General features: G+C 50.2%; 2 protein-coding genes across 8 annotated transcripts in view; one reads left to right on the plus strand and one right to left on the minus strand.

Moving 5' to 3' along the window:
• Positions 1-19,524, plus strand: part of TYSND1 (trypsin like peroxisomal matrix peptidase 1) — a 32,793-nt gene extending 13,269 nt beyond the window's left edge. For 3 of the 5 annotated variants that reach the window (XM_045023982.1, XM_045023979.1, XM_045023981.1), the window contains one exon: positions 18,701-19,524. In XM_045023982.1, coding sequence (XP_044879917.1) covers positions 18,701-18,705 — 5 coding nt within the window. In that variant the 3' untranslated portion in view covers positions 18,706-19,524. Of the gene's footprint in view, positions 1-17,251 lie in introns of all 5 variants that reach the window. The other 2 variants (XR_006581039.1, XM_045023980.1) reach the window with 2 other exon arrangements.
• The window catches only part of SPOCK2 (SPARC (osteonectin), cwcv and kazal like domains proteoglycan 2), a 51,269-nt gene continuing 44,064 nt past the window's right edge, over positions 19,263-26,467 (minus strand). For all 3 annotated transcript variants that reach the window (XM_045023985.1, XM_045023983.1, XM_045023986.1), the window contains 4 exons: positions 23,749-23,967; positions 22,042-22,104; positions 21,313-21,450; positions 19,263-20,551 (listed from right to left, as the gene is read on the minus strand). In XM_045023985.1, the coding sequence (XP_044879920.1) occupies positions 20,415-20,551; positions 21,313-21,450; positions 22,042-22,104; positions 23,749-23,967 (557 nt within the window). In that variant the 3' untranslated portion in view covers positions 19,263-20,414. The remainder of the gene's footprint in view (positions 20,552-21,312; positions 21,451-22,041; positions 22,105-23,748; positions 23,968-26,467) is intronic.

Here is a 26,467-nt window from a genome sequence, read left to right on the forward strand (position 1 = left end):
CTGTGTCTGCCCCCTTTGTACAATCTTTGATTGCCAGTGGGATGCTACGTGTGTGGCAGTGGCTATAGAGTCCATAAACTTGTATCTGCTCCAGGTGCAGGAGAACTTTTTGTTTAGCTGAACTATGGTGAAGGCTTATCCTCTGTAGGGCAGATGGGACAGCCCTGACCTTCTCCCATGTTAGCTTTGCACCAGTCTCTGCCTGCACAGCAGCTACATGTGATTTACACAAGTGTTACTAAGAGGAATAAGGTCCATATGCTAAGGAGCAGTCCTGACATTAGTCACTAGAGGGCAGCACATTACCCACCTGCAGGGACATCATGACTGGATTGCATCAATTTTACTGCAGCTTGGCTGGCACCAAGTGGTTGCAAAGCAGCTGTGGTGTAAGGAATCTCCCTGGCAGGTGCAGAGTTAGGGTACGTCCAGACTACCTGCCGGATAGTGATCGATCTATCAGAGATCAATAAATCGATCCCTGATGGATCAAACGCACTCCCGTCGACTCCAGAACTCCACCAGGGCGAGTGGCGGAAGCGGAGTCGATGGGGGAGCCGTGGCCGTTGATCCCGCGCCGTGAGGACGGGGGGTAAGTCAAAATAAGATAAGACGGTTACTCACCGTTGTAACTGTTGTTCTTCGAGATGTGTTGCTCCTATCCATTCCAGTTAGGTGTGCGCGCCGTGCGTGCACGGCTCTTCAGAACATTTTTACCCTAGCAACTCCGGCGGGCCGGCTGGGCGCCCCCTGGAGTGGCGCCACTATAGCGCTGGATATATACCCCAGCCGGCCCGTCCGCTCCTCAGTTCCTTCTTGCCGGCTACTCCGACAGTGGGGAAGGAGGGCGGGTCTGGAATGGATAGGAGCAACACATCTCGAAGAACAAAAGTTACAACGGTGAGTAACCGTCTTTTCTTCTTCGAGTGATTGCTCCTATGCATTCCAGTTAGGTGATTCCCAAGCCTAGGCGGTGGGGTCGGAGTGAGATGTGGCGGAGTGTAAGACTGCTGAGCCGAAGGCTGCATCGTCTCTGGATTGCTGCACCAACGCGTAGTGAGAAGCGAAGGTGTGGACAGAAGACCAGGTGGCTGCTCTACAGATGTCCTGGATGGGAACATGGGCGAGGAAGGCGGCAGACGAGGCTTGCGCTCTCGTAGAGTGAGCGGTGAGGCAGGATGCTGGCACGCGAGCAAGCTCGTAGCATGTCCGGATACATGCCGTCACCCAGGCGGAAATCCGCTGAGAGGAGACCGGCTCTCCTTTCATGTGATCAGCAACCGCTACAAACAGCTGGGGCGAACGCCGGAAGGGCTTCGTCCGCTCGATATAAAAAGCGAGGGCCCTGCGGACGTCCAGGGTGTGAAGCTGTTGCTCACGAGGTGAGGTGTGCGGCTTCGGGAAGAAGACCGGAAGGAAGATCTCCTGGTTGAGGTGGAAGGCCGACACCACCTTAGGGAGGAAGGCCGGGTGTGGTCGAAGCTGCACCTTGTCTCCGTGGAAGACGGTATATGGTGGACCCACCGTTAGGGCACGGAGCTCGGAAACTCGTCTTGCTGACGTTATAGTGACGAGAAAAGCTGTTTTCCAGGAGAGATAGAGCAGGGAGCACGTGGCCAGGGGCTCGAAGGGTGCTCCCATAAGCTTGGCCAGAACAAGGTTTAAATCCCATGCCGGGGTAGGACGTCGTATCGGCGGGTACAAGCGGTCCAGGCCCTTAAGGAAGCGGGAAACCATCTGGTTGGAAAAGATGGACCAGCCCCCTATGGATGGACGAAAGGCAGACACGGCTGCCAGGTGCACCTTCAAGGAGGAGATCGCGAGTCCTTGTTCCTTAAGGTACCAGAGGTAGTCCAGGATTGTAGGGATAGGGACTAGGAAGGGATTAAGGCCGCGCTGATCGCACCAGAGCGCGAAACGCTTCCATTTCGCGAGGTAAGTGGAGCGAGTGGAAGGCTTTCTGCTTTCAAGCAGGACTTGCTGCACCGCCGCCGAACAGTCCTGCTCCGCGTGAGTCAACCACGCAGGTACCAAGCTGTAAGATGGAGGGACTGTAGGTCCGGGTGGCGGAGTCTGCCGAAGTCCTGCGTGATGAGATCCGGCCATAACGGAAGGGGAATGGGATCCCGAACGGAGAGCTCGAGCAGCAGGGTGTACCAGTGCTGCCTCGGCCAGGCCGGAGCGACGAGTATTAGGCGGGCCCTGTCCCTCCGAAGCTTGAGTAGCACCCGGTGTATGAGCGGGAACGGAGGGAAGGCGTAGAGGAGGTGATCCGTCCAGGAGCAGAGGAATGCGTCCGACGGAGCCCGGGGAGCGACCTTGGTAGGAACAAAACGGGTGGTACTTCCTGTTCTCCTTGGAGGCAAACAGGTCTATCTGGGGAAACCCCCACTTTTGGAAAATTGTGAGCACCACATCCGGATGAAGGGACCACTCGTGGGAGATGAATGACCTGCTGAGATGGTCCGCTAGCGTGTTCTGCACTCCTGGAAGAAAGGACGCTGACAGGTGAATCGAGTGGGTTACACAGAAGTCCCACAGGCGCATCGCCTCCGTGCAAAGTAGGGAGGAGCGGGCTCTGCCCTGCTTGTTCACATAGAACATCGCCGTTGTGTTGTCCGTGAACACCGCCACACAGCGCCCTTGCAGATGGGCGCGGAAGGTGTGACACGCCAAGCGGATCGCTCGCAGCTCCCGGACGTTGATGTGGAGGGAGAGCTCTTGGGGCGACCAGAGGCCCTGGGTGTGGAGGTCGCCCAGGTGAGCCCCCCCATCCCAATGCCGAGGCATCCGTGGTCAGGGTGACGGATGGGCGAGGAGGGCGGAACGGGACTCCTGCACACACGACCTCTGGGTCCAGCCACCAGCTGAGCGAACCGAGGATTGGCTTTGTGACTGTGACTACCATGTCCAGAGGGTCGCGGTGCGGATGGTACACCGACGCCAGCCAAGATTGAAATGGGCGAAGGCGCAGCCTCGTGTACGCGGTCACGAACGTGCAGGACGCCATGTGGCCCAGGAGGCGTAGGCAGGACCGAACCGTTGTCGTGGGAAAGATGTGCAGGTCCCGGATGATGGAGACCATCGTCTGGTGCCGAGGTCGAGGGAGGCATGCCCTGGCCAAACTGGAGTCTAGGACTGCTCCGATGAACTCCACTCGTTGTGATGGAGTTAAAGTGGACTTCTCGGCATTGATGAGAAGGCCCAGGAAGCGAAACAGGGTCAGTATCTCGGCCATTTGATCTGCTACCAGCTGTCGGGATGGCCTGCGAATCAGCCAGTCGTCGAGATACGGGTAGACGTGTATGCGACGACGACGGAGGGCTGCGGCAACCACTGCCATGCACTTGGTAAAGACCCTCGGCGCGGTGGAAAGGCCGAAGGGTAGCACCGCAAACTGGTAGTGTGCGGTGTTGACCACGAAGCGCAGGTAGCGTCGATGGGGAGGGTAAATTGCGATATGGAAGTACGCGTCCTTCGTATCGAGGGCGGCAAACCAGTCTCCCGGATCCAGGGAGGGAATGATGGTCCCCAGGGTGACCATGCGAAATTTGAGCTTGAGCAGGTACCTGTTGAGCTCCCGGAGGTCTAGTAAAGGTCGAAGACCTCCTTTCGCCTTGGGGATGAGAAGATATCGGGAATAAAATCCCCTGCCCCGCATGTCGTGCGGCACCTCCTCTATGGCACCCAAGCTCAACAGAGTCTCGACCTCTTGCAAGAGGAATTGCTCGTGAGAGGGGTCCCTGAAGAGGGACGGGGAAGGTGGGTGAGAAGGAGGGGGCGAAACAAACTGAAGGCGGTAACCATACTGGATTGTACGAAGTACTCAGTTGTCCGTTGTTATTTGGGACCACGCCGGGAGGAAGTGGGAAAGGCGGTTGCAAAATAAGGGGGAAGGATCCGGTAAAGAGTCTGATGGGCCGCCCTCGGGCGTCCCATCAAAATGCTTGCTTGGGCCCTTGAGGGGCCTTGGAAGGCGCCTGGGCCTGGTTGCGCCTGTTGCCTGACGGTCTACAGCGGTTCAGGCTGCCTCTCCGACTATTATACGGCCGCGACCTGGCCTGAGTAAAGGGTCGGTAGGGCTGCTGCCGGAACGACCTCCGCTGGGTAGCTGGTGTGTGCATACCCAAGGTGCGAATGGCGATTCGACCATCTTTGAGGGTCTGAATCCTGGAGTCCATTTTCTCCGAAAAGAGACCCTGAGTGTCGAAGGGGAGGTCTTGCAGGGTGTACTGCACCTCGGGCGGCAAGGTGGAGGACTGCAGCCAGGAGATGCGCCTCATGGTTACTCCCGAGGCCAGGGTTCTGGCTCCTGAGTCCGCCGAGTCCAGAGCGGCCTGGATGGAGACCCGGGAGGCTTTCCTGCCCTCCTCAAGGAGGGCCGAGGCCTCCTGTCGGGAGGCTGTTGGGATCAGCTCCGAAAACTTAGACAGGGACACCAAAATATCAAAGGTGTAGCGAGCGAGGTGAGCCATCTGGTTGGCAATCCGGAGCTGGAGACCCCCTGCCGAATAGACCTTCCGGCCCAACAGATTCATGCGCCGAGCGTCTTTAGATTTTGGTGCCGGAGCTGGTTGCCCATGTCTCTCCTGGTCATTGACGGACTGCACCACGAGGGAGTCCGGAGTCGGGTGCGTATATAAGTACTCGTAACCGGTGGGAGGAACAGAGTACTTGCGCTCGACTCCGCGAGCGGTGGAAGGGACGGACGCCGGTGACTGCCAGATGGTAGTGGCGTTCTTTTGTATAGTGCAGATGAATGGGAGGGCCACCCGCAATGGGGCCTCAGCTCCAATCACATTGGTCACCGGGTCGTCATCCTCAGCGGCCTTCGCCACGGGGAGGTCAATAGCCTTCGCCACCCAGCGAAGGAGGTCCTGGTGGGCCTGCAAGTCAATTGGAGGGGGGTCCGCCGTAGAAGCCCCCGCCACCGCCTCGTCCGGCGAGGAAGACGAGGACAGACCCTGGACCACCACCTCCGGAGGTGGGTCTTCCAGGGGGTGGGAAGCCGCCTCGGCCACAGCATGCTCCGCCGTAACAGGTGGCGGTGGGGCCTCACCCGGTGGTGATGGGGGAGGCCTGCTAACCGTGGCTTCCGGCATCCTGCGTTCGGAGCCCGCGGGGAAGGGGAGCCCTTGAGCCTGGTGGTAGGCCCAGGGGGCCCAAAAGGCCCACTGCTGTGGTTCGTGGTCCTGGCCTTGGGGGTGGCCCCGGAAATCTCCCCCGCTGCCCGCCTGAAAGGCGACCGAGGGCTGGTGAGAGGGCCATGGGGGGGCAGAGGCGCTCAGAGATTGTGCCGTCGATGCCGCCAGTCTGTCCCTGGACGGTGCCGGGGATCGGTGCCGGTCGTCGCGGTGCCGGGAGCGAGAGCGGGACCATCGACTGCATCGGTGCTGGGAGCTCGACTGCGATCTCGACCAACGGCGGTGGGAGCGGCTTCGGGAGTCACGGTGCCGGGAGCGGCTTCGGGAGCCGGACCTCCTGCGGTACCGGCGGTCAGGGGACCGGGAGCGTCTCCGGGAGTGCGACCGGTACCGCGATGCTGAGCGGTACCGGGACTGCAACCAGTTCCGAGACGGGGAGCGGTACCGCGATGGTGATTGGTGCCGGGACCGGGATCGGCGTGACAGCGACCATCTCCGGGATCGGGACCGAGACCTGGAGCGCCGTCTATCCCGTCAGTCAGGGGACGGGGGCCGCATCATCGCCGGCTTGCCCGCTGACTGAACAGCCCGCACCGGCGGTGCCGGGGGCCAGAGGCTCGGTGCCTCTGTGAGCTCTATGAGCTCTCTCGCCGTCGAGAAGGTCTCGGGCATGGACGGGAGAGGTAGCTCGACCGCGGTTGGCATCGGGGAGCAGGGAGGTGCCGGACTCAACGGCTCTTGGGGTGCCGGAGTCGACGGAACCATGCACGGCTTGTGCACCACCACAGCCGGTGCCGGAGGTCCTGGCGGTGGCTGGGTGAGTGGTCCCGGTGCAGGAGGCTTAGAGGCCGTCTGCGCCGCCTTCCGTTTCCGGGCCGGAGAGAGGGAACGGTGCCTGGACACCGGTGCTGGTTGCGGAGGTCGTACAGTCTCGGTACCGGACCGGCTCGGGACCGCTGGTGCGCTGCGCGCCGAGGAAGGCTTCGGCGCCGCTCGGGTCGGCGCGGCAGGGCTAAGCGCCGACTCCATAAGGAGCTGCTTCAATCGAGAGTCCCACTCCTTTCTCGTCCGTGGCTTAAACGCCGTACAAATCGGGCACTTGTCTGGCCGATGGGACTCCCCGAGGCAGCGCAGGCAGGAGTCGTGCGGATCCCCAATCGGCATGTGCCGCTGGCAAGCCGAACAGGGCTTAAACCCCGGTGCCTTGGGCATGAGCCCGCACCGGTTGTGGAAAAAGAGGGGCGAACCCCCCTAATTCCCCTTACTACACTAACTGTACTAAACTATTTAACTAACTTAACCAACTATATATACTTATCAAACGGAGAAACACTAGGGTTGTGGAGGTGAACAGAGCACTCCGCTGTTCCAACTGGCCGTCACGGGCGGTAAGAAGGAACTGAGGAGCGGACGGGCCGGCTGGGGTATATATCCAGTGCTATAGCGGCGCCACTCCAGGGGGCGCCCAGCCGGCCCGCCGGAGTTGCTAGGGTAAAAATGTTCCGAAGAGCCGTGCACGCGCGGCGTGCACACCTAACTGGAATGCATAGGAGCAATCACTCGAAGAAGAAACATCGACTTCAGCTATGCTATTCCCGTAGCTGAAGTTGCGTATCTTACATCGACACCCCCAATGTAGACCAGGCCCTAGAATCACTGGTGAATGACAGCCCTTGGACTACTCTAACCTTCAGTATGTGCCAAAAAAACCCACCCCCTTGCTAGGCTGGGGTTTGGTACAGGATGAAATGCGCACACCACCTCTCCTCTCTGATGCATACACATGTCACACATCACACTGTCCACATGCAGAGTTTTGAATGACATGGTCTGAGCACTGCCTCTTGAAAGTGAATTGGCAAGTTGGTGGCCAAGCATCTGATCATCAAGTCCTGGCTGGGAGTACAGGGCTTACGTGGGTACAGAGACCGGGAGACTGACAAGTTCCTGCAAAATCTTGGATGAACTTAATGAAAGTTATACCCTCTTGAATTAGGCTTAATACCTTTTGGAGGGCCATTGTATTCAGCACGAACTTGTGTATATGTTGTTGTGGAATTGTTTGTCTTCTCCAGAAGGAGGGGAATGCTACTGTACTTTCTCTGTTACCAGCCCTTTGAAGCCACCCCTTGGAGAGGCTCACACAGACTATAATATATATATTCTTCTTATGGTATTTTTCACTCCATGAATCTGATGAAGTGGGTTTTAGCCTATGAAAGCTTATGCCCAAATAAATTTGTTAGTCTCTAAGGTGCCACGTGGTCTCTTAATTAATTTTGCTGATACAGACTAACGTGGCCACCACTCTGAAACCTGTCACATAGACTAGTTCATACTGGATTTCCCAGGGGCCATCAGACAGAGAGAGGATTTTTTTTAAACTGCCTCAGGGCCTTCCTGATCCAGCAAACAGACAGGATCAGTGAGCCACAGCAGGCTCCAATCCTTTGGGAAGGGTTGGCAGGACTGGGCCTATTGAAGCCCCATAAGACTGGTTGCTTGTTCTGAGCTGAAGCTGTGATGAACTTGTAACTACACCTGTACCCTGATATAACACAGTCCTCAGGAGCCAAAAAATCTCACTGTTATAGGTGAGACTACATTATATCGGTGTAGGGAGAGGAACCGCTCCCTGCCCCAGCTCACCTCTGCTCTGCCTCCACCTCCTCCCCTGAGTGCGTCACCGCCACTCCGCTTCTCCCCTGCCCCCCTTCCAGGCTTGCTGTGCCAAACAGCTGATTGGCTCAGCAAGCCTGGGAGGGAGGAGAAGCAGAGCTGCGTGGGAGGAGGCGGAGTGGGGGTGAGCTGGGCCGGGGAGGCCCCGGGGAGGGCTGCAGCAAGTAATGGGCGGGCACAGAGGAACCATTTGTGGTAACACTAATTCAGATAGAACGTGGTAAAGCAGCCCCGTCCCCCGGAGTGCTGCTTTACTGCACTATATCCGAATTTGCGTTATATCGGACCGCATTTATATCGGGGTAGAGGTGTATAAGGAATCCCCTTGGGTGACGATTTGAGGGAGTGTTTCTGCCAGAATCCAGGTAGTGAACTCTCATAAGCTTATTAGCATGCATGTAGGTTCTTCTATTGTCTTTAGTGTGTTTTCTCTGTAGTGCTTTTACTTTAAGAATATAGTAGGCTTGCATGGAAAGTGCCGCGTGGTATCTTGTAACTGTACCTGTTCATCGTCTCTGAAGAGAAAGCAAGCAGGTGTGCTTGGGCAGCCGGTCTCTGCTGGGAATAACACAGTGAAGGCAGGGAACTGCACAGCCTGGAAATACCCCGGTGAGAAGGGAGTGGCTGTGAAGGTGGAAGCCTGAGTGGTGCTCTTGCTGGCCCATTGAGGGGAACAAAGGTGCAGCTGCCCTCAACTGTAGTAGCCCTATTTTTCCCAAGGAGCTTAGTGCAGGAGTTCCTCTATTAGATCAGTCTCTGTGCAGTCCTTCAGAGCAGCGAGGGCAAGGGCTACAAGAAAGGATCAACAGCTGTCAGCCTACAGGAGAAGCTGCGTGATGGCTTTGCCAGCATGCAGGCGGCTGGACGCTGCACTGGTAAGAGAATTGTAACTAAAGCCACTCCAATAAGTGAGAGAGATGAGTTAAACAGTAGCGTTGCCTTTTTCTGGTCCTTGTCTGCTCTCCTGGCTGTGCTCTGATCAAGGTACTATAGTATCACATACCCTTCCCCTTGAGACATTATAATTTTGCTCTGCCAGCCTCCTGGGTCCAGACACCTCCCTACTCTTGTGCATCTGAGCAGGCAACTACACCCATTCTTGCCCTGGTAGTCTCTAGTTTGGAGGGGTGGGGCTAGAATATAGCCATCCCTCCAAAGAGACATCTTTCAAATAGGGATCTAATTCATGGGTGTGGAATTTGATGTACTTTCAGCCCAGACTTGTAGGTGCTGTAACTGACACACCAGAGCTGCTCTCCTGACAGCCGGGTACTTTTTCTTGTAGCATAGAGAACAGGCTCATGGATACTCCCATATGTCCTTCTCTGCAATGTTTTCCAGATCTATTTTAAGCTGTGTATATCATAGTTGTAACTAAATGACACTAATAGTGCCATATACTGTGTACGCCAAAGCCATCCTCTCTAAGTCAGGCCAATAGTGCTTTGCAGATCCAAGATTCTTCTGCTCTCTCAAGTGCCCCTACGTTAATAGTAGCCCTTCCCAGCCCTTCATAAAAGGCTTTTCAGCTGTAGATGCCAGTGTTGTGTAAAGCCCTATTCTAACAGACTCACATATAAAGGGATGAGGGGGCTTGCCCGAGTTCTCACAGCAAGGCCAGGGCAGAGCCAGAACTCAGGTCTCCTGTGCTCTGTCTACCATAGTGCTTCCCTGTAGATAAAAAGGGTGTGGGATTGGTCTTGAGGGCACAACTGGAGCGGCAGAGGGCATCTGACCAGGCTCAAGTGAGCTGGTATACTACTGAGAGAGAGAAAAGGCAATTTTTTACAAACCCACATTAGCTTCCTCCTTGCATTTTCAGCAATAAAAGAGATGCAAACAGTTCATTAGTTCCTCTCAGTAGGGCTGACTCTGTCAGGGCCAAAGGAAGTTGCACTGTGGCAGATGTGCCATGAACTCTGCTGAGGGAGAAACACTTAGTTAAATATTTCTAATTCAACACAACACAGGTTTGGGAAATTGCCGTAATTACAGAAGAAGCTATCCCTGCTGCCAGGTAGCATTTCCTCTGTTAATTCATTATTTTGCATGTCCTTGTTCTCCAAAGAAGATGAATAGCTTCTCTCCTGGCAAAGAACCATCGGCACTTCATGCAGAACTTTGAACACCGTTTTCTTTGGAGACAATGACATCATTCTCTTTTCGTCTCTTTCCTTAGTTTTTAATTGCTAAGAATATTTGCATAAAAATGGGCTCTTTGTTTCTTGAATCCATCTGCTCCTGCTGTTTATTCCCCACCTGAAACCAGAATCTGTTCTTTATTGCATCACAAGTGATTTCCCCTACAGTCATTAGTGAAGCCAGGAGGAGGACTAGAATAACTTCAGGAACAGATAAAGTATCAGAGCCACTGAATTTATTAATAAGCATGTGCCACTTATATAAACATAAGTCTGCACAAACATAGATTTGCTTGTTCACTTTTGGTCACATTAGTGCATACAGTAGTGCACAAACACACACTCTTGTATCATATACATACTCCCATAAACACACTGGTGCACACAAAACTGGTTGTTATTTATTACTCAGAGTGTTCTAGTTGGACATGGCTCTTTACAGACACACAGGTGGTCCTTGTTCTGAAATACAATTGTGGGGGCAGATGTGAACAAACACATAAAATGGAGCAGTTACAATCCTAATTGACCATGAGCCAAATGGGTTTTAAGGAGCTACTGGAAGGATGAGAGGATGGAGCTGTGGCTCAGAGGAACTGTGGAAGTAAAGGCATAATGCTGGAGTGGAAGGAAGCACTCAGGAGAGGAGGGCATAGGGTGTATGAGCAGCTGAAGACAAGGACTGATGAGAAGGCAGGTAGGAGCTTTAAACCTGATGCAATAAAGTCTTTCTCTCCATTGCCTTGCAGTGTGTGTGATTGTTTTCACCTGTGCAAAGTGGGCATAAAATATACAGTCAGCCTGGTAGTGTTCCCACTCTGGTGAAGGGTGGGATTGCATATGGGGTGAGGTAGTGGAGAATCAAGGCAGTAAATATGAGTCTGAAGAGGAGAGGACATTAGTGAAGGAGGCAAAGAGAAGCAGCTGATTTTAGCTGTCATTTTGGGTAGACTGGAGATCAGAGAGGCAATGAGGCCATGCACCAACCATCTCCACCCATAGAGATGCGCCCATGTTTCTGTTCAGAGAGCAGCATAAGAGCACACAGTGCATCACAAATTCCTGGATGAACAAGGTTCCTGTGCTTATTTACTCTAGGCCCAGAGCCATTAAAGGTACGTAGGTGTCTAAACCCCATACTTAGGCACCTCAATCTGAGTTTTGGCTCCTCTGCAATCTGCAAAACTCCTGCATGGGATAGGGTCTCCTGCATGGGTGCTCTAACCACTGGACTACAGTCATTCTCCCTTTGTCTCTGGCTCAGTGACTCTTCCACTGTGGTGAAATAGTTAAATAGTCATTGGGCCAGAGAGAGAGAGAGAGACTGTAAGAATGACTCTATACCCAGCGGCCCTCCAGGGAGGTGGGAGACCCTGGGTCCAGTCCCCCTGTTCCAAAGGTTTTCACTGCTCAGGGTTGCAATACCTAAGTCCCAGCATCCATGGAGCTCAGCTGGAACTACAGGCACTGAGCACTCCTGAAAATCGCCCTAGTCTAAATTGGATATTTGTGCTGCACAAGATAGTGGTGCAGGTGAAGGAATAACTAGTAGGTGCACTGGAAAGGCTTACAAAAGCAGTGGTTTCTAGGGAGAGGTTGGGAGAGGGGAGCTTGTGCTGCTCTCTGCTAGGATTTTGGGAATAAAGAGGTTTATCCTTATCTCACAGTCCCTGCATAGCAGCACAATGTATCTTGGCATTACATTTGGGAATCTTGTTTTCTTTTTTTAAAGAAACAGTCAAGATGTTCAAGGACTAAGTTTGGCTTTCACTTAGCCATGAGCCACCAGTCCATTGGTGAGTCTTCTCTTAAAATCAGATGAGCATTTTTGTTTCTAAAAGTTAGAAGTCTTAGGGCTTGTCTATATCGGGACATAATCCAGAATAGCTATTCTGAAATGGCTATTCCTTATTAGGTCCCCATGTAGCCACTCTTATTCTGCAGTGAGTGCCTTTGCAGGGGTTTGCTTAAGCCACTTCAAAGTTTGAAGATAAACCATATAATCTCTCTACAGTGCCCCTTTAAATAAATGGATAGTAATAATAATGCAAGTTTATAGTAGTTAGCATGTCTGCACCACTTTTCATTTCCAGCATTTTACATGCAACCCCCCTCAAACAGTATTATCCCGCTTTTTGAACTGATTGAGCCCTGGAGCTGGCATAAGGTTAGGTGACTAGGCCATGATCACCCAGTAACTTGGTTATGAGTTTAGTAGCGTGAATCTGACATTCTTTATACTGTTTTGTGAGGCTGGGAGCATGAGAGTAAATATCCAGCGTTTGAATATATAAAGGTCCAACACAGGCTAATAAGTGAGAGCTACCCATGTAAGCAAAGTATATAGAGCATCAATTACTGTTGCGGCTGCCTAGGGGCAGAGCTAGCAGGACTGATTAGTTCACTTCAGGAATGGGAAGCTCGGCTTAGTATTTGACCACTGCATTGAAATAAGAACGAGTTGCCAGGGAAACAAGAGCTGAACCTACCACTCTGAGCAATCTGCAGTGACTGCATGAACTCACGCCGTGCCACTCAGAAAAATGAACAGTAGCATGCTCTATGGGTCTATGCGCAGTGTTAAGTTTGCACTGCATTTCCACAGAGCTGTCTTCTGCTGTTCCAGCCTGTCAGAGCCAGTTTCCTGCTCCTCTCACCCCAAGGATCTGACACAGACGTTCCCTCGTTACTATAAAATCCTGTATCCCTCCTCCTTGCACCTTCCCTGATTTATGTACTTGATGGGATTCACTGTGCTGCCAACTTTGCTTTGTGTTTCTCTTTCTTAGTTTCGTGAGTCATATTGCAGATGTCATAGCCTCATGCAGCAGGAGGCAGGAGATGGAATTAAATTCAGAGCAGAGAGAGACTGTCACTAGCCTGTGCTTGTCAGGGCACTGTTTTAATTTTGAGTTCGTTTTCTGCTTGGCTATTATTTCATTTGATATTTGAATGGCCTCCTGTGACAAGCATCTAACCATCCTACAGCAAAATCCCTCATGAAATCAAAGGCTGATAGCATCAGCTCAGGTAGGTGTTGTGCAAGCTCATACTGCATAGGAATTGGTAGACTGGCTCAGACCTAAAGTCCACATAGTCCAGTATCCTGTTTCTAATGGCAGCTAGTACCAGATGTTGCAGAGGGAGGTGTAAGAAACCCCACAATAGGCAGATGTGGACTATCTGCCCCACAGGAAAGTCTCATCCTAACATCTAATATTGTCTTCAGCCCTGAAGCATGAGGTTTTTATAGCGCTTCCAAAACTCCTTTGTTAGCATCAGTCTAACTGGACGTTCTTGTTATCCATCTACACATCCACTTCCTTGTTTGACTTTTGCTAAATGCTTAGTCTCAATGTCACAATCTAATTACATGCAGGTGGAAAAAAATTTCCTTTTATAAGTTTTGAATTTTCAGCCTTTTCAATTTCACTGATTGGCCCCTTGTTCTTGTGTTGAGCCTTTTCCCCCACCTGTGGCAATGCATTTCTGTCATGCCCTGCAATGCCCTGCTTCTGCTATTCCTGCTTGGATCTCTCCTGAGCAGAAGCTGCCAATTGTCTTGTGATTTTATGAAGGGTAGAAATGAAGAGTGGGATGCGAATCAAAACTGGATTTTTTTTTTCCACTGGTGCCCAAACGTAGGATTTGCTCCTGGGTCTCCAGTGCTAAAACGCTAATGCACGAAGTATCCAATCCTCACCATATAGGTCAATGGGACTTGTGCCATTGATTTAAATGGGAGTGGGAGCAGGCCCTAAATCAGTGCATTTGAATGTTACTACCCAGTGGCAACAGCTTTGATGGAAAATGCACAAGTCCGATCCCAAATCACCACCCGTCTGCTCAAGACAAATGCCTCAGTGCCAGGGACTGCCAGCCCAGCTGACAATATTTGATTTTTTTTGTGTTGTGTTTTCAGTAGCTATAGGAAACTAGCCAGAAAAGTTCCAGTAAATCAGCTGCTAAGTCAGTAACAGGGACTGGGCAATAGGACCTGAATCTCAGCTGTTACTGAGAAGAGCTATGTCTAGCTTCTCTGGCTTTCTCTTGGCTGGTTTGGCGCGAGGCTGTCTAGCAGCACCAGAGGGCTTGGCTTCATGTCAGCTGGATAGACACAGTAGAATCTGACAGGCTGTCAGTACTCCAGGGACAGAGAAGCTGTTACTAGCTGACTTTCCTATCTTGCTGCTGGTTTTCTATTTTCTAGGGAGCATATTTACTAGTCTGTATGCAGCTGCAAGCTGGCAGGACATGGCCGCACTCTCACTAGCACATCATGCACCGATTACCCCAAGCCTGGCTGCTCTCATGTGGCATCATGCAGGTGCTGGCAGTACGACACCACACTATATTAGTGTAGCAAATTATACTGTACTTTTTAGGAGAGTTCACCCTATGGGTGCAAAACCACAGTATATTTTTGTAGCTAGAGATCCTTTTGGCATTGGAATAGCCTGAGAAAGAAGAATTGTTCCTCCTAGGTGAGTGCCGCAATGCTTTCTGAGTGTGAGATTTCTGAAAAAAAAGGAAGGGTGGAGAGGTGGGATTTGTTGTCTTTATTTCATGCTGGCTGATGACTGCTGCCATAGGTTGGGTTGCATCTTGCTAAGCCAGGTGCATTTGTTCAGCTGCACTTTAAAGGGAATTTCCCCAAATAAGCTTCCATGTGTCTGTGTAAAAAAGCCCTGACTTGCCTTTCCCACACTTACGGGGAGCAAGGCTGGGAGAGGAGGAACAAGCTCTTCCACTCAGAACCGGCAACACCTTGACTACACATGGTTGCAGATAGGGGAAAGAAGAGGTACTCACTTATTTAAAGACATTTACAGGAATATGCCCCATACTCAACATGGAGTGAAGCCTGATTGCTCAAAATGGGAGGTATTTGCATTACTTGGGCACAGGAGAATTGCTCTACCAGATCAGAGCAGTAGTCCATCTAGCCACATGTCCAATTTTTGACGATGGCCAGCACCCCATGCTTCAGAGGAAGGTGGAATTCCCCATAGTGGAATAACCTGCTGTCACATTCTGGAGTGCAGTCCAGACCATCGAAGAGTTGTGTCACCTCTTCCCCGTAACTCTGAAATGCCTTAAAAGCTTTGCTACAATAGCTCTCTACCTGGGACGCTCACAATTAGCAACAAGCATGCACTCTGTCTATATATTGAGCAGCCCTGGGACAACGCTTTGAATGTTGTAGCCTGCCTGCAATACCACTCATCTCCACCAGCCTTGGCTAACAACTGGTAAGGTGACTCCAAATTGGGGTAAGATGCTGATGAGAAAGAGCCCTAATGTAGCCATTTTTTAACCTGAACGGTCCTTCCCCTTCTTTTTTGCAGCTCTACAGGATTGGCCCTAATTTTGTAGCATCTGCTTTCAGGACTTTGCACTCTGGCCAACACCTTTCTGGCTGAGAGGCATTGTCCCAACTCTTGCAAGAGCCGTCTGGCAACAGGCGCAACTTAAGACACTTCCCTTCCCTCCCCTCCCCTGGAGCTCAGCACGCTACCTCTGGAGCAGATGGATAACTTGAGTCTCCCCTGCTGGATGTCAGCTGCCATTTTGAATTCACACTCCAGCCCGAGTCTTTTAAAACAGAGATGACAGCACGGGGGGGCGGGGGGGAGAGAGTGTTTATAAATTTTTATTTATTTTTTAAAAAATACCGTATTTAATTTCTTGGTGTGTGTACTTGTTTCCTTAGGTTAAGTACTAGGCAGAGACAGACAATGTGAAACAGCTTTCCCTGGCGGCCTTGTGAAGCAGGACAGGAGTGTAACAGCTGGGGAAAGGGGGCCTTAAGAATTGAAATGCTTGGAGCGCTAGTGCCCATCAAATGCACACATACATTCTAACACTTGGTTTGGATTAACATCTAAAATTACTGAGATACAATTTCAGCACTTAAATATACAAACTGAAATCCAAGCACTTGAACACGATTCTTAACTCTAAGTTCAAAGTTATTGCACATAAGACATTTTAATATATTTCAGGCTACACGCTGTTGCTCCTCTCTGAACTTTGTTAGTCAGTTTCTTTCATTAAGCATATAATTAAAAAACAAAATGAACATGTTTTGAACACCTTCAAAATACTTATCTATTAGTGGTTTTAATATACATAGCTCTCGATCGCCAGTGAGCTAAACGCCAGTTTGGAGGAGAAGAGCGAAAGAGATGGATAAAAGGTTTAAAGCCATGGCGCTACATTTTGTAGAGACAGGGCAGTTCCATAGTAAAAGAGAAGTGTATGGGAAAGATCCACAGGAAGCTTGAATGGGAAAACACAGAGAATGATCAGCCACACTTGAAAAGCCTACAGCTGAGCCAGTGCCCTCTATATGCCTTAGGATTCCATCTGCCCACTTTGCATCGTCCCAGATCCCACCTCTCATTCTATTCACCTTGACCAGAAGGCTAAAACTCCTTTCCATGCCCAGCTATCCCATTCCTGCTTTTCCGGGGGGAGAGGGTGTGTGCTGCTGTGCAATGCAAGGCCCTTCCTCTTCTGCTCAGTCTGAGCCTGGTTCTTCCAGTGCCCTCCTAGCTCCTGCCATCTCTGGGGCTGAGAACCAGGACCAGGAATGGAAGCTAGGTCTTCCTCACAGCAGTGAAGAGCACTAGCCACAGGGTCAGAAGGCCAGTCATAGATATTGCAATGGCGTAGTTCAGTCTTAAGAAAAAAACAAACATTAACAAGTGTAGCTAGACATTTCCTCTCCTAACTCCCCTCCTGCCAATGACACATTGTGCTAGCACAACTGCTTACTATGTGGGCAGGCATGATGGTCAAGCTGCTTGCTAAATCATATCGCAGCTGATTCCTATGGGAATGGTGGTGGTGTCAATTAAACAAGAATCCCAACACACAGGTGGTTGTATTTACAACCAGGAAAAATTACAGCAGGGAGGGTATTCCTGTTGTTAATACCTTGTGTACACATTAGCAGGGAGGTAGAGCTCTGGAAAGCAAAGGGCTACAAATGATTTGTGTGTTTGTTCCTTTGTTTATATTTTGGAGGCGCTGACCTCTGCAGCAATATAGGCCTCATTAGCAGAGGCAAACACCTCCAGTGGAGCTTTTCACTGCTGAACTGAATCCTAGCACAACCACTGCAGCCTTGAGCCTGGTTGAGACTAAAGGATGCCAGTGCCTCAATAACTAGTCCAAAACTCAGAGGCATGCCCCACCATCTCAGGGGAAGGAGGGGCTCTACATGGCTAGAGCGCATCGGGATTAGAAAATTACTTCTTTGATTCAAAAACATATTTACAGGTTATTAAACATGCACAACTGGAAGCAAATCCAGTACCAGAGACAAGCAGGCATGAAGCAAACAAAAGAGACTGGAACAGCCCCAAAGGCAATGACAACAGGTGGGATGTAAAAGTGAGCTTTTCGGAATGAAAGGTCAAGTGTGTGTTATGGCTTGTGAGGTGATGCTGATGGGGAAAAAAATCCAATACAAAACACAAACTCTAAGAAAAACAGAACATTTCAAGTAGCGCACTGACTGAGAAGGTCATCCCCTTCGGGAGTGGCACATTCAATTACAGCGTCCCCTCGTCGGTCATGGTCAATTATTCTTTCCTCAGAAGATCAGGAGAAATAGCTGAATAAAGGGGGGATAAGCTGTCTGTGTGTATTTATTAGAGAGAGATTGGGCGGAAAGGAATGTAAAGCGTTCCACACAGCAAGGTGCATTTATTATCACAGCTGGCTACATAACAGTGTTCTCTAATATGGGATCGTTGCAAGCATGTTACTTGGGTTTACTGGGATTTTAGATTAAAATTTTTTTTTTTAATATGCAGTAGCAAATTGAGCTTCTGGTTCAGCCTTTTAGACTTAATGTCACATAAGATCTGGAATACCCAACGTAAGCCAAGCTGGCTGCCGCTGTTTTACCACACACCCACACACACTCTCGCTGCACTGGGGCACGTTTACACTGCACACACATGCACAGGCTTTCAAGGCACACACCCATATGCCCACAGGGCCACACATACAATATCAGCATCTGATTGCTGGGGGCCAGTCCATCAAACTGAAATTAACATAGTTTGGGTCCAATCCAGCTTCCAGTTAAGTCCCTGGCAAAATTTACAATGACGTCATGGGAATAGGATTAAGCCCCTTATTTGTGTGTGTGCTCACTGTAAGTATCTCCATCAAAAAAAGCCAACCAACCTTCTTAAGGCAAGAGCAGACACCCAGTTTGCGATAATGGAGGCTGCACTGAAAATAGGGGGTGGATGGCTGGTCTGCGAGTGGGGAGATGGCTTTTCTTTCACTGAAGGAATGTCATTTTCAGGTCTGTCTTCATCTTCAGTTGCACTGTGTCCCCATGCTCCTCACCAAGTTGCTTCCTATGCCCCACTAACCTACTCTTCCTGCCTTTAAATACATGTTCTTGGGGAACTGGTTCTTCTGTATTAAAAACCTAAAGCACTGGCTTTTCCAGCTCATCAGAGCTTCTCAATTGTCCAGTGACTAACAGAACATTCAAAAGTGACCAAAAATACCTCAGCCCAACCCCGTGATGGGCACACAAACTGAATAGAAAGAAACTAGGTGCTTTCCAGAGAGAGCAATGACAAAAAACACTGGTACGTGCATTGTTCACATTCAATAAGTGCATTGTCTCCTAGAGCAGAAGGAAAGTGTTCTACATCTTACAAAGAAACTGACCTTTCAGACTTTGTTTCCCTTTTCTGGCAGGGTGAAGGTGGCCTAATACTCCCACGAACAGGGAAAGATGCGAACTGGAGCGATGTTGCCACTAGTCCTTCATCTCATCTTCTGCAACATGGAGGCTTTCTAGTACTGATCATGGAAATTGTGGCTGGAATTACACCATGGTTTCAAGAAGCTGAATGGGCAGCCTTATGGCCAGTTTTACTGGTCTGAGCAGCTCCCAGCTTTGCAAAGTGTAGAACACTGGAAGGAGTTTTCTGAAGCCCACAACACATCTCGCTTACACACACCCAAAAGTCTAATCAATACATTGGACAAGATGAAGCTGCAGTCTATGTGATCACCCATTGTCATTGAACCCTCCTCTTCCCTTCCCCCCCCAATCCCTAATAAATGGACCTGACACCACCAATATATTTCACCTGGCCCCATTAATGGGTATCATATAGCAACAGCTTTTGGGCACTACCAATCTGAGTCAGGTTCCAGCCAAGCTTTCGGGTTTTCATAGGACAGCATGTGCTTATCTGATCCTGTTAGGTCATGGTTTGTCCCGCCTGTACCAGCTGCAAGGTACGCTTTCTCCAAGACCATCAATGGCTCTTAGCCAAGATGGTTAGGGACACACCCCCAAGCTCGGAGTATCCCTAAACCTCTGACTGCCAGAAGCTGGCACTGGACATCAGGGGATGGATGGGAAGGAAGTGGGTATAGAACAGGTTTTCTTGGGCTCTTATTGTAATGAGCCTGTCAATGCAGTTTGTTTTTTCCATCATGCAAGGTCAATAAGGTTATTAAAATCATTGATCAAAACTTTGCTCCATGATTAAAATGGTCTGCAAGTCTAAGTGTCTGATCCCCTTTTCTGTGCCACTAGAAGATGCAGAATTAATTCATGACCAATTTGTTTGGCAAAAAGCTTCAATACCCCTTTTGGTTTTAAGGTAGCTGAGCAAGTCACAGGTGCCTAAACAGTCAGTGACCTACCACTAGAGCACTGCTTCAACAGCAAGATGCAATATCCTTATAGGTTAATTTTCCCCAAGAATCAGGAATCTCAAACAGGTCCAAGGACAACTCTGTCTCACCCACACTGGGTACAGCCCTGCATTTGGACTGTGGCAGTACAATTCTTCACCTAAACTTTAGGCGAGTGAAGGACTGCACACTAGAACAGCCTGTCATTCAAACCATGGCAGTGCCTGTGCTATAGTGGAGACTGGGAAACGCTCCTGTGATTTTCCAAGGTGTTTGCAGTGTGCAACTGCTAAAGTCAGTGGTGAGCTAGCTCAGCAGCCAGAGTTTTATAACAAGGTATTAATTACTGGTGGGTTTTTTTACTCAGTGGTTAACATGGCTGTGAATATGGGTATGGGTATGTGTGAGCATGTGTACACTAGGGGGTGTGTGCCCATGGGCTGAAATATTTATCAGTACAGACCTAAAAGTGGAACAAAAAACCCCAACTGAACCAACACTGCAGACTGCTTTTTACTTTTGCTTTGCTACAGTGGTGCTTTCAGCTGTATTGGGAGAACGCAGGGTGTCCCTGGGGCATTGTAAATAGCACCCCAAGCATCCACACACACATACATGCGCACACACACTTTTTCTGCTATAGTAAGTTACATTCAACTGTGTTTCCTGATCATCTCATTAAGCTGCTCATCTCCTTCGAGTTTGCCTGCTGTCACGCCTTGCTGCCAGCATCCCGACCAAACTGTGCTCTTCTCCGCTTCTACCATATGTAGCCTCCGTCGTCTGCCTCTCCCTCCTCTTCTTCAGCCTCTTCTCCAGCTTCCTCAGTCTCTTTCTCTTCCTCATCCTCCCATCCAACGCCACTCCCAAAATCCCCCGAGAACCCAACTATGTCATCTACAACAAGAAGACAGCGCGAGTTAGGGAAATCACTCAGTTGGGAGCCCAGCGTACCTCACAACATTCTGCTCTAGGCTGAGAGAGGGAGCCAGCTAGATTAAAGGTAGCTTGGGGATGTCTACTCGAGTTGCCTGCAATTACAGTGTAGACATACCCACAGATGAATGTTTGCAAACTCAGTCCTGCCCAGTTCTAACAATGCAACCCATTCTTCCCCAGCAGTGGCCCTTCTATCCCAGCGCCAGGCCTTGACACAGCTCTCCCAGTGTACCTATGTCCTCACCAGTAACATCCCTGCTATCCTCAAGCACCATCCTCTGGTCAGGACAAACTGTGCCAAAGTGGGTAATGGTTTTACAGTGTAAATGAACATCCATTAGGGACTAGGATGAGGTTTGTTTTAATTTGCTATGACCTAACCTCACATCTGTTGGGCTCAATGCAGGAATCATTGGAGGAAGCCTTATGGCCTGTGCTATGCAGGCCAGGCTAGGTGATCACAATGGGCCCTTGTGGCCTTAAACATCTATGAATCCGGATCCAAATTTCCTGAGTTCTTAACATTCAGGCATAGGCATTGGTGGCCCTTTGGGTGCAGGCTTTGCAGGCGTGCTTGCTCTACATGGCTCCTGTGATAGTCACTTGCCTCTTCTTGAAGCAACAGCGCAGCCAAAGCTGCTCCTCTGTGATGCAATGCTCATTCATTGCCAAGTCAGATGGACATGAATACTTCCCTCTCCTCCCTCCCATGTCCTTACCACAGTCCGGGTTTCCACGTATCCGTGTTCCTGTCAGCTCCATGCCAAGCTGGTCAACACACCAGCACTCTCCACTGCTCTGGTCACACTGCATCTTCCTGTAGTATCCATCCTCATCACAGCTTGGAATGAAAACACCTGGGGAAAAATGACAGGAGTCTCCAAAATTGGGCCCAGTGTGAGAACAGGAAATGTACAGTATAACAGCTACTGCTGCATTTGAAACATGGAGATGGACTCAGCTCTTCTAAAAAGAGTTACTGAACAAACGTCTCAGAAATCCAGCAACCTGCAGTGGACGCTGCCTCACAAGAAGGTGAAATACCAGGAGCATGCACAAAGGGGCAGGTCACAGAGTGCATTTATCAGAAGTTCGGGGGAAGAGCTCACGAAGCAAGAATGTCACAGTTGCATACATCTTATAACAAGGTCTTAGATGAGTCCAACAGTAACTCAGAGTAACATCGAAAGCATCACAGTGAGAAATATACTGGTATTCTGAGGTGGGCAATATCTCAACTACAGGAGGTAAAGGGGCCGGGGCCGATATCAACTCTGCTCAGAAGGAATGTGAAAGGCGAGAGAACTTCACAACCATGATTAACCCAAGACTGTTAGCTATGCCAAGCCCAGGGGCCAGAAGCTGTGCCAGGACTAGATCCTGCTACAAGGGGAGAGCTGTCCATCCCATCCATCGTTACTGGGAAGTTTGCATGGCTCATGACTCACCAGGTTTCTTTTTTGCTGCTTCTTGGATCTGGATCCTTTCCAGCTCCACGAGACAGGGGGGCTCTGTAATACCCAAAGCAAACACCTCTTAGAGCTAAGTGGGCATCTCAGCACGCATGCCTGTTTCTATTTAGGGAGGACTCCTCCTCCAGAGGTGGCCAGGGGACTGGTGGTGAATGGAGGATGAGGATCGCCTTCAATTGGTCAGAAGAACCAGGTTTGCTCAAGCTCTCTCCTCACCCAACCCCACTCCTCCCAGCTTCCGTTATGTGCTAATCAGGGAGCCCCTCCCCACCCCCGGCCAGTGGAATCTAGAGCCTTGGACACAGGCAGGTTCTTAACTTCCTCACGGTCTCACTCCGTTAGAATGACACAGTCTGAAGAAGTGGCTCTTCTGTCAAGATCTTCCCATTCATCATCAGTGCCTCACCCAGTTCATTGTATAATGTGGGGCTGTCCTCATATTGGACTTCAATGGAAATGTTAGGTAGGGTGACTGTTTTCTAAGTACATTCTGCTCTTTGTTGCCCTTTATATCTATTTACAGCAGTATATATATTACCATAGCCCTTGTCTGGCATCTGGCTGCCTCGCTGCTTTTTGACCAGAAAGTGGTCAAAAGACAAATGCTAGAGCAGTGGCTCTCAAACTTTTTTACTGGTGACCCCTTTCACACAGCAAGGCTCTGAGTGCGACCCCCCCTTATAAATTAAAAACGCTTTTTATATTTAACCCCATTATAAATGCTGGCAGCAAAGCAGTAGGGGTGGAGGTTGACAGCTCACGACCCCACCCCCCATGTAATAACCTAGCAACTCCCTGAGGGGTCCCGACCCCCAGTTTGAGAACCCTGGGCTAGAGCAATATCTACCATCAGTGCCTGTGACTCACTCCACGCTGCCATCCTGAAATTCAGTTAATAGCCTGTCTGAACAGATGTGCCTTACCCTAGGCCCTGAATGTGACCAAAGCCTGGCTCTGGTGAACTGTCAGAGGAAGTCAGTATGAAAGGTAGGAGCCTTTTCTGAAAATACCCTAGAACAGGGGTAGCCAACCTGTGGCTCTTCATAAGTTAATATGCGGGTTCTTGTATAGGCACCAACTCCGGGGCTGGAGCTACAGGTGCCAACTTTCTAATGTGCCGGGGGGTGCTTACTGCTCAACCCCGGGCTCTGCCACAGGCCCTGCCCCCACTCCACCCCTTCCCGTCCCTTCCCCTGAGCCTGCCATGCCCTTGTTCCTCCCTGTTCACCCCCAGAGCCTTCTGCACGCCACAGAACAGCAGATCGGGAGGTGCAGGGAGGGAGGGAGAGGCACTGATTGGCAGGGCTGACGGTGGGTGGGAGGCGCTGGGACGGGAGGGGAGCCGATGAAGGGCTGCTGATGTATTACTGTGGCTCTTTGGCAATGTACATCAGTAAATTCTGGCTCCTTCTCTGGCTCAGGTTGGCCACCTCTGCCCTAGAGATTTCTGTCCTGGGACCTGACAGCAGAGGCACTCCAGGTGACCTTAGCTGCTGGAATGGGACACAGTAGGAGGGAGTTTCTGTAATCTGATTTCTTAAGAAAGTCAAACCAGCTGGGGCTTTACAGAAGCGGGCAGACATTTTGTGAAGTTACTGACTCTTGGATAGCCATATAGAATTGCTGACTGAAAAGCCCATACAAAACAGCGCTCTCTCTAAAGAAAACCTGGTGACGACGCACTTTCTCTCCAGAAGCAGAAGCACCATTCGGCAGTGGAGACGTGGCCGTCCTTATAGGTGTCACAGGAGTTGAAGAAGGGCCGGATGCAAATCTCATACTTGTCTAAGTTGATAGCTGCGAGCTCTGTCTGGTCCAGGAAAAGGTCATTGTTTGTGTCCAGCTTGGAAAACATCCAGCCAATGGAATCCTTGCAGCTGGCCACCAGGCTCTTGTCCAGCACTGTGAGCAAACAGAGGGAATGCAGGAGAAAGAGAGGGAACAGCAGAGAGAGAGGAGTGACAGTCAAATCAAAAAGTGCCTTTATCCCCTCACCCACACCACCGCCATGCTCACAGATACTGTCAGATGGCAGTGTCTCCTGGAAGGGTGCATTATTAGCAATGGTCAAACTCACCGGCTGAATTGTGTGCGTAACCACAGGATTCAGGACAGAAAATAAAATGGAGAAAAATGAAGACTGGGGACTGTCCTGGGACAGAGGGTTTCCTTGTCAGAGAGTCTGCAAAATCATTTAGGCTTTATCAGCTGAAGTGCTTCTGCTGCTTCTCACCCAAGAACAGCACCCCCTTGCTGTGTCCTTTCTTTGTCAGAGTGAATGGTGTGCTGGCATGAGGTGCTAGACTGGGGCAAACAGGCTCCTACGCACTCTTTATTTTCAGAGGCCAGACCAATTTTGTCATGAATGCTTTCTTTTGAGGGCTGGTGAAATGCCCTAACCTTGTGACAGTGCCCTGACATGAGGCCATGACACTGATGTGGCCTAAGGAACCATGACATTGGGATGGAATGGATCTCTGCTGCAGAACACATTTATACAGGGTGAAGGAGGTCAGGAAGAACTACAGGGAGGATCACAGGGCATAAAAGCTGAGCTCTGCAGAGTCTGAGCGCTTCACCCGATGAGTCCTGCATTGTTGTGAATGTAATCCCTGCCAGCTACGCACAGATCCACACAGCATAGAGGATTGTTAGGCTGTGTCTCTGGGCAACACTCTTCAAACGCTGCTTCCCTTTCCCTATTCACAGAGGGTACAAAGCAGCTGCCAGTTTGGCTCTGGATGGACTTCCTAGCAGCTGGAGGAAACAAACATGGCCCATGGTTCTGATTATCAGAGTTGAGGGAGGAAAACTCACGGGAAGGGGTGGCAGAGAAATGTCTGCCTCAAACACAGCTCCTACTGCTGATTTCATCAAACCAATTCCCCCCAAGGAGCAATCAGCTCAGAGATTTTTGTTCACTGACATTTAAACTAACCAGATTCCTCCTGACTGAGCTCACTTCACACTCCACATGTGCTTCGGGACCAGCGAGGTGCTCCGTTTTAATAGGCACACTGAAGTGTTTGCCTTGCTTGTGCTCACAGCAGTTGGCAGAGCCGATGGGCCATGCAGAGACCTCTCTCGTTATTCTGCCTGACCAGTGCGTATCTAACACAATAATGGCTACAACCCCAACCAGCCAGGTTTCTGCATGGCCAACCTTTATTCAATCCTAAAAGTTACTCAGTGGACACTTTCAGCCACTCAGAAAAGCTCTGTATGCATTAAAAACTATCATCTTTTTACCTGCATAGTAGGCCCTCGGATTGGCCATAACATACCACTGGGATAGTCTCAAAGCCAACCAGAATGCAGCAGGTTAATAATGGCACATGCAGTAAGATTTACTCCAATGCACCAAAATCCATCAGATAAAATGGTCTGATCGCCACCCTTCACTGGAATCATAAAGACATTTCAATAGAACATTGTCACAGGAGATTTATATTATCATTTCATTCACTGCTGAGATGCGGCTGCTTCCAGAATGGAATATGGGAGCTGTTTAGCAAAGCACAGCAGTACTACACAACAGTTCAGCCTAGGATTTCAGTTTCCCATTGAAACTCGAGGGAGTTCAGGTAGGCAGAATGAAATTATCCAGGCTGGAACCTGACTGGAACTCCTGGGATGACATGCCTATTCTTATAAAAAGGATCTTTAATAACCACATGTGGTCAGGCGCCTGCTTTGAGATCTTAAAAACAGCAACACAAGGAACCCAATTTCCAACTAGCCCCATGCTAGAACATTGGTCCTGCACTGACTCAAAAGGAAGGATATCAGCCCCACTTCCTGTAGCACCTAGATGTTCTATGAAGTTTTCCCTGCCAAATCCAGTCCTGATCCAACCCTGCTTACAGCAGGAGGTCTCGTAAGGTCACAGCACAAGGTTGTCCAACAACAAGGTGTGGGTCCTATCTGAAAATGCACCAGCTTCATCTTGGTATTTATACACCACATTGACCTTATCCTGGGACAACATTCTCTCCCCGAGATTATGAGCCAGATTCTCTGGCCACCAAGTTCACTATGTGGTGCAAAGTGAATGTAAAACAGCTGGAGATTCCCCCTGGATGTGTGTAGGGGGACTCTCCTCCAGAATAAAGCTAGAGCAGTCAGCTCCACTGTGTCTCTTGCACTGGAAACCTCTGCCCCAGTGTAAGGGGAAGGAGAAGTGTGTCAGGTGCGGAAGGAGAGTAGAGGAGTTAGGGTCTGTTTTGCCCAGTTCTCCATAGGTGGAAGGTCCCTGAGGGATCCTACCCCCTGCAGCTTTAACTAATTCTGGTGCCAAGCAACTGAAAATTAAGGAGCTGCAATTGGCTCCCTGATAGACTCCCTCTCCACTGTACCTGAGCAGAGAATGGGCACAGTGGAGAATCAAGACACACACACACCC

This window comes from Mauremys mutica, chromosome 7 (genome assembly GCF_020497125.1).
Source record: "Mauremys mutica isolate MM-2020 ecotype Southern chromosome 7, ASM2049712v1, whole genome shotgun sequence".
Taxonomy (NCBI): Eukaryota; Metazoa; Chordata; order Testudines; family Geoemydidae; genus Mauremys; species Mauremys mutica.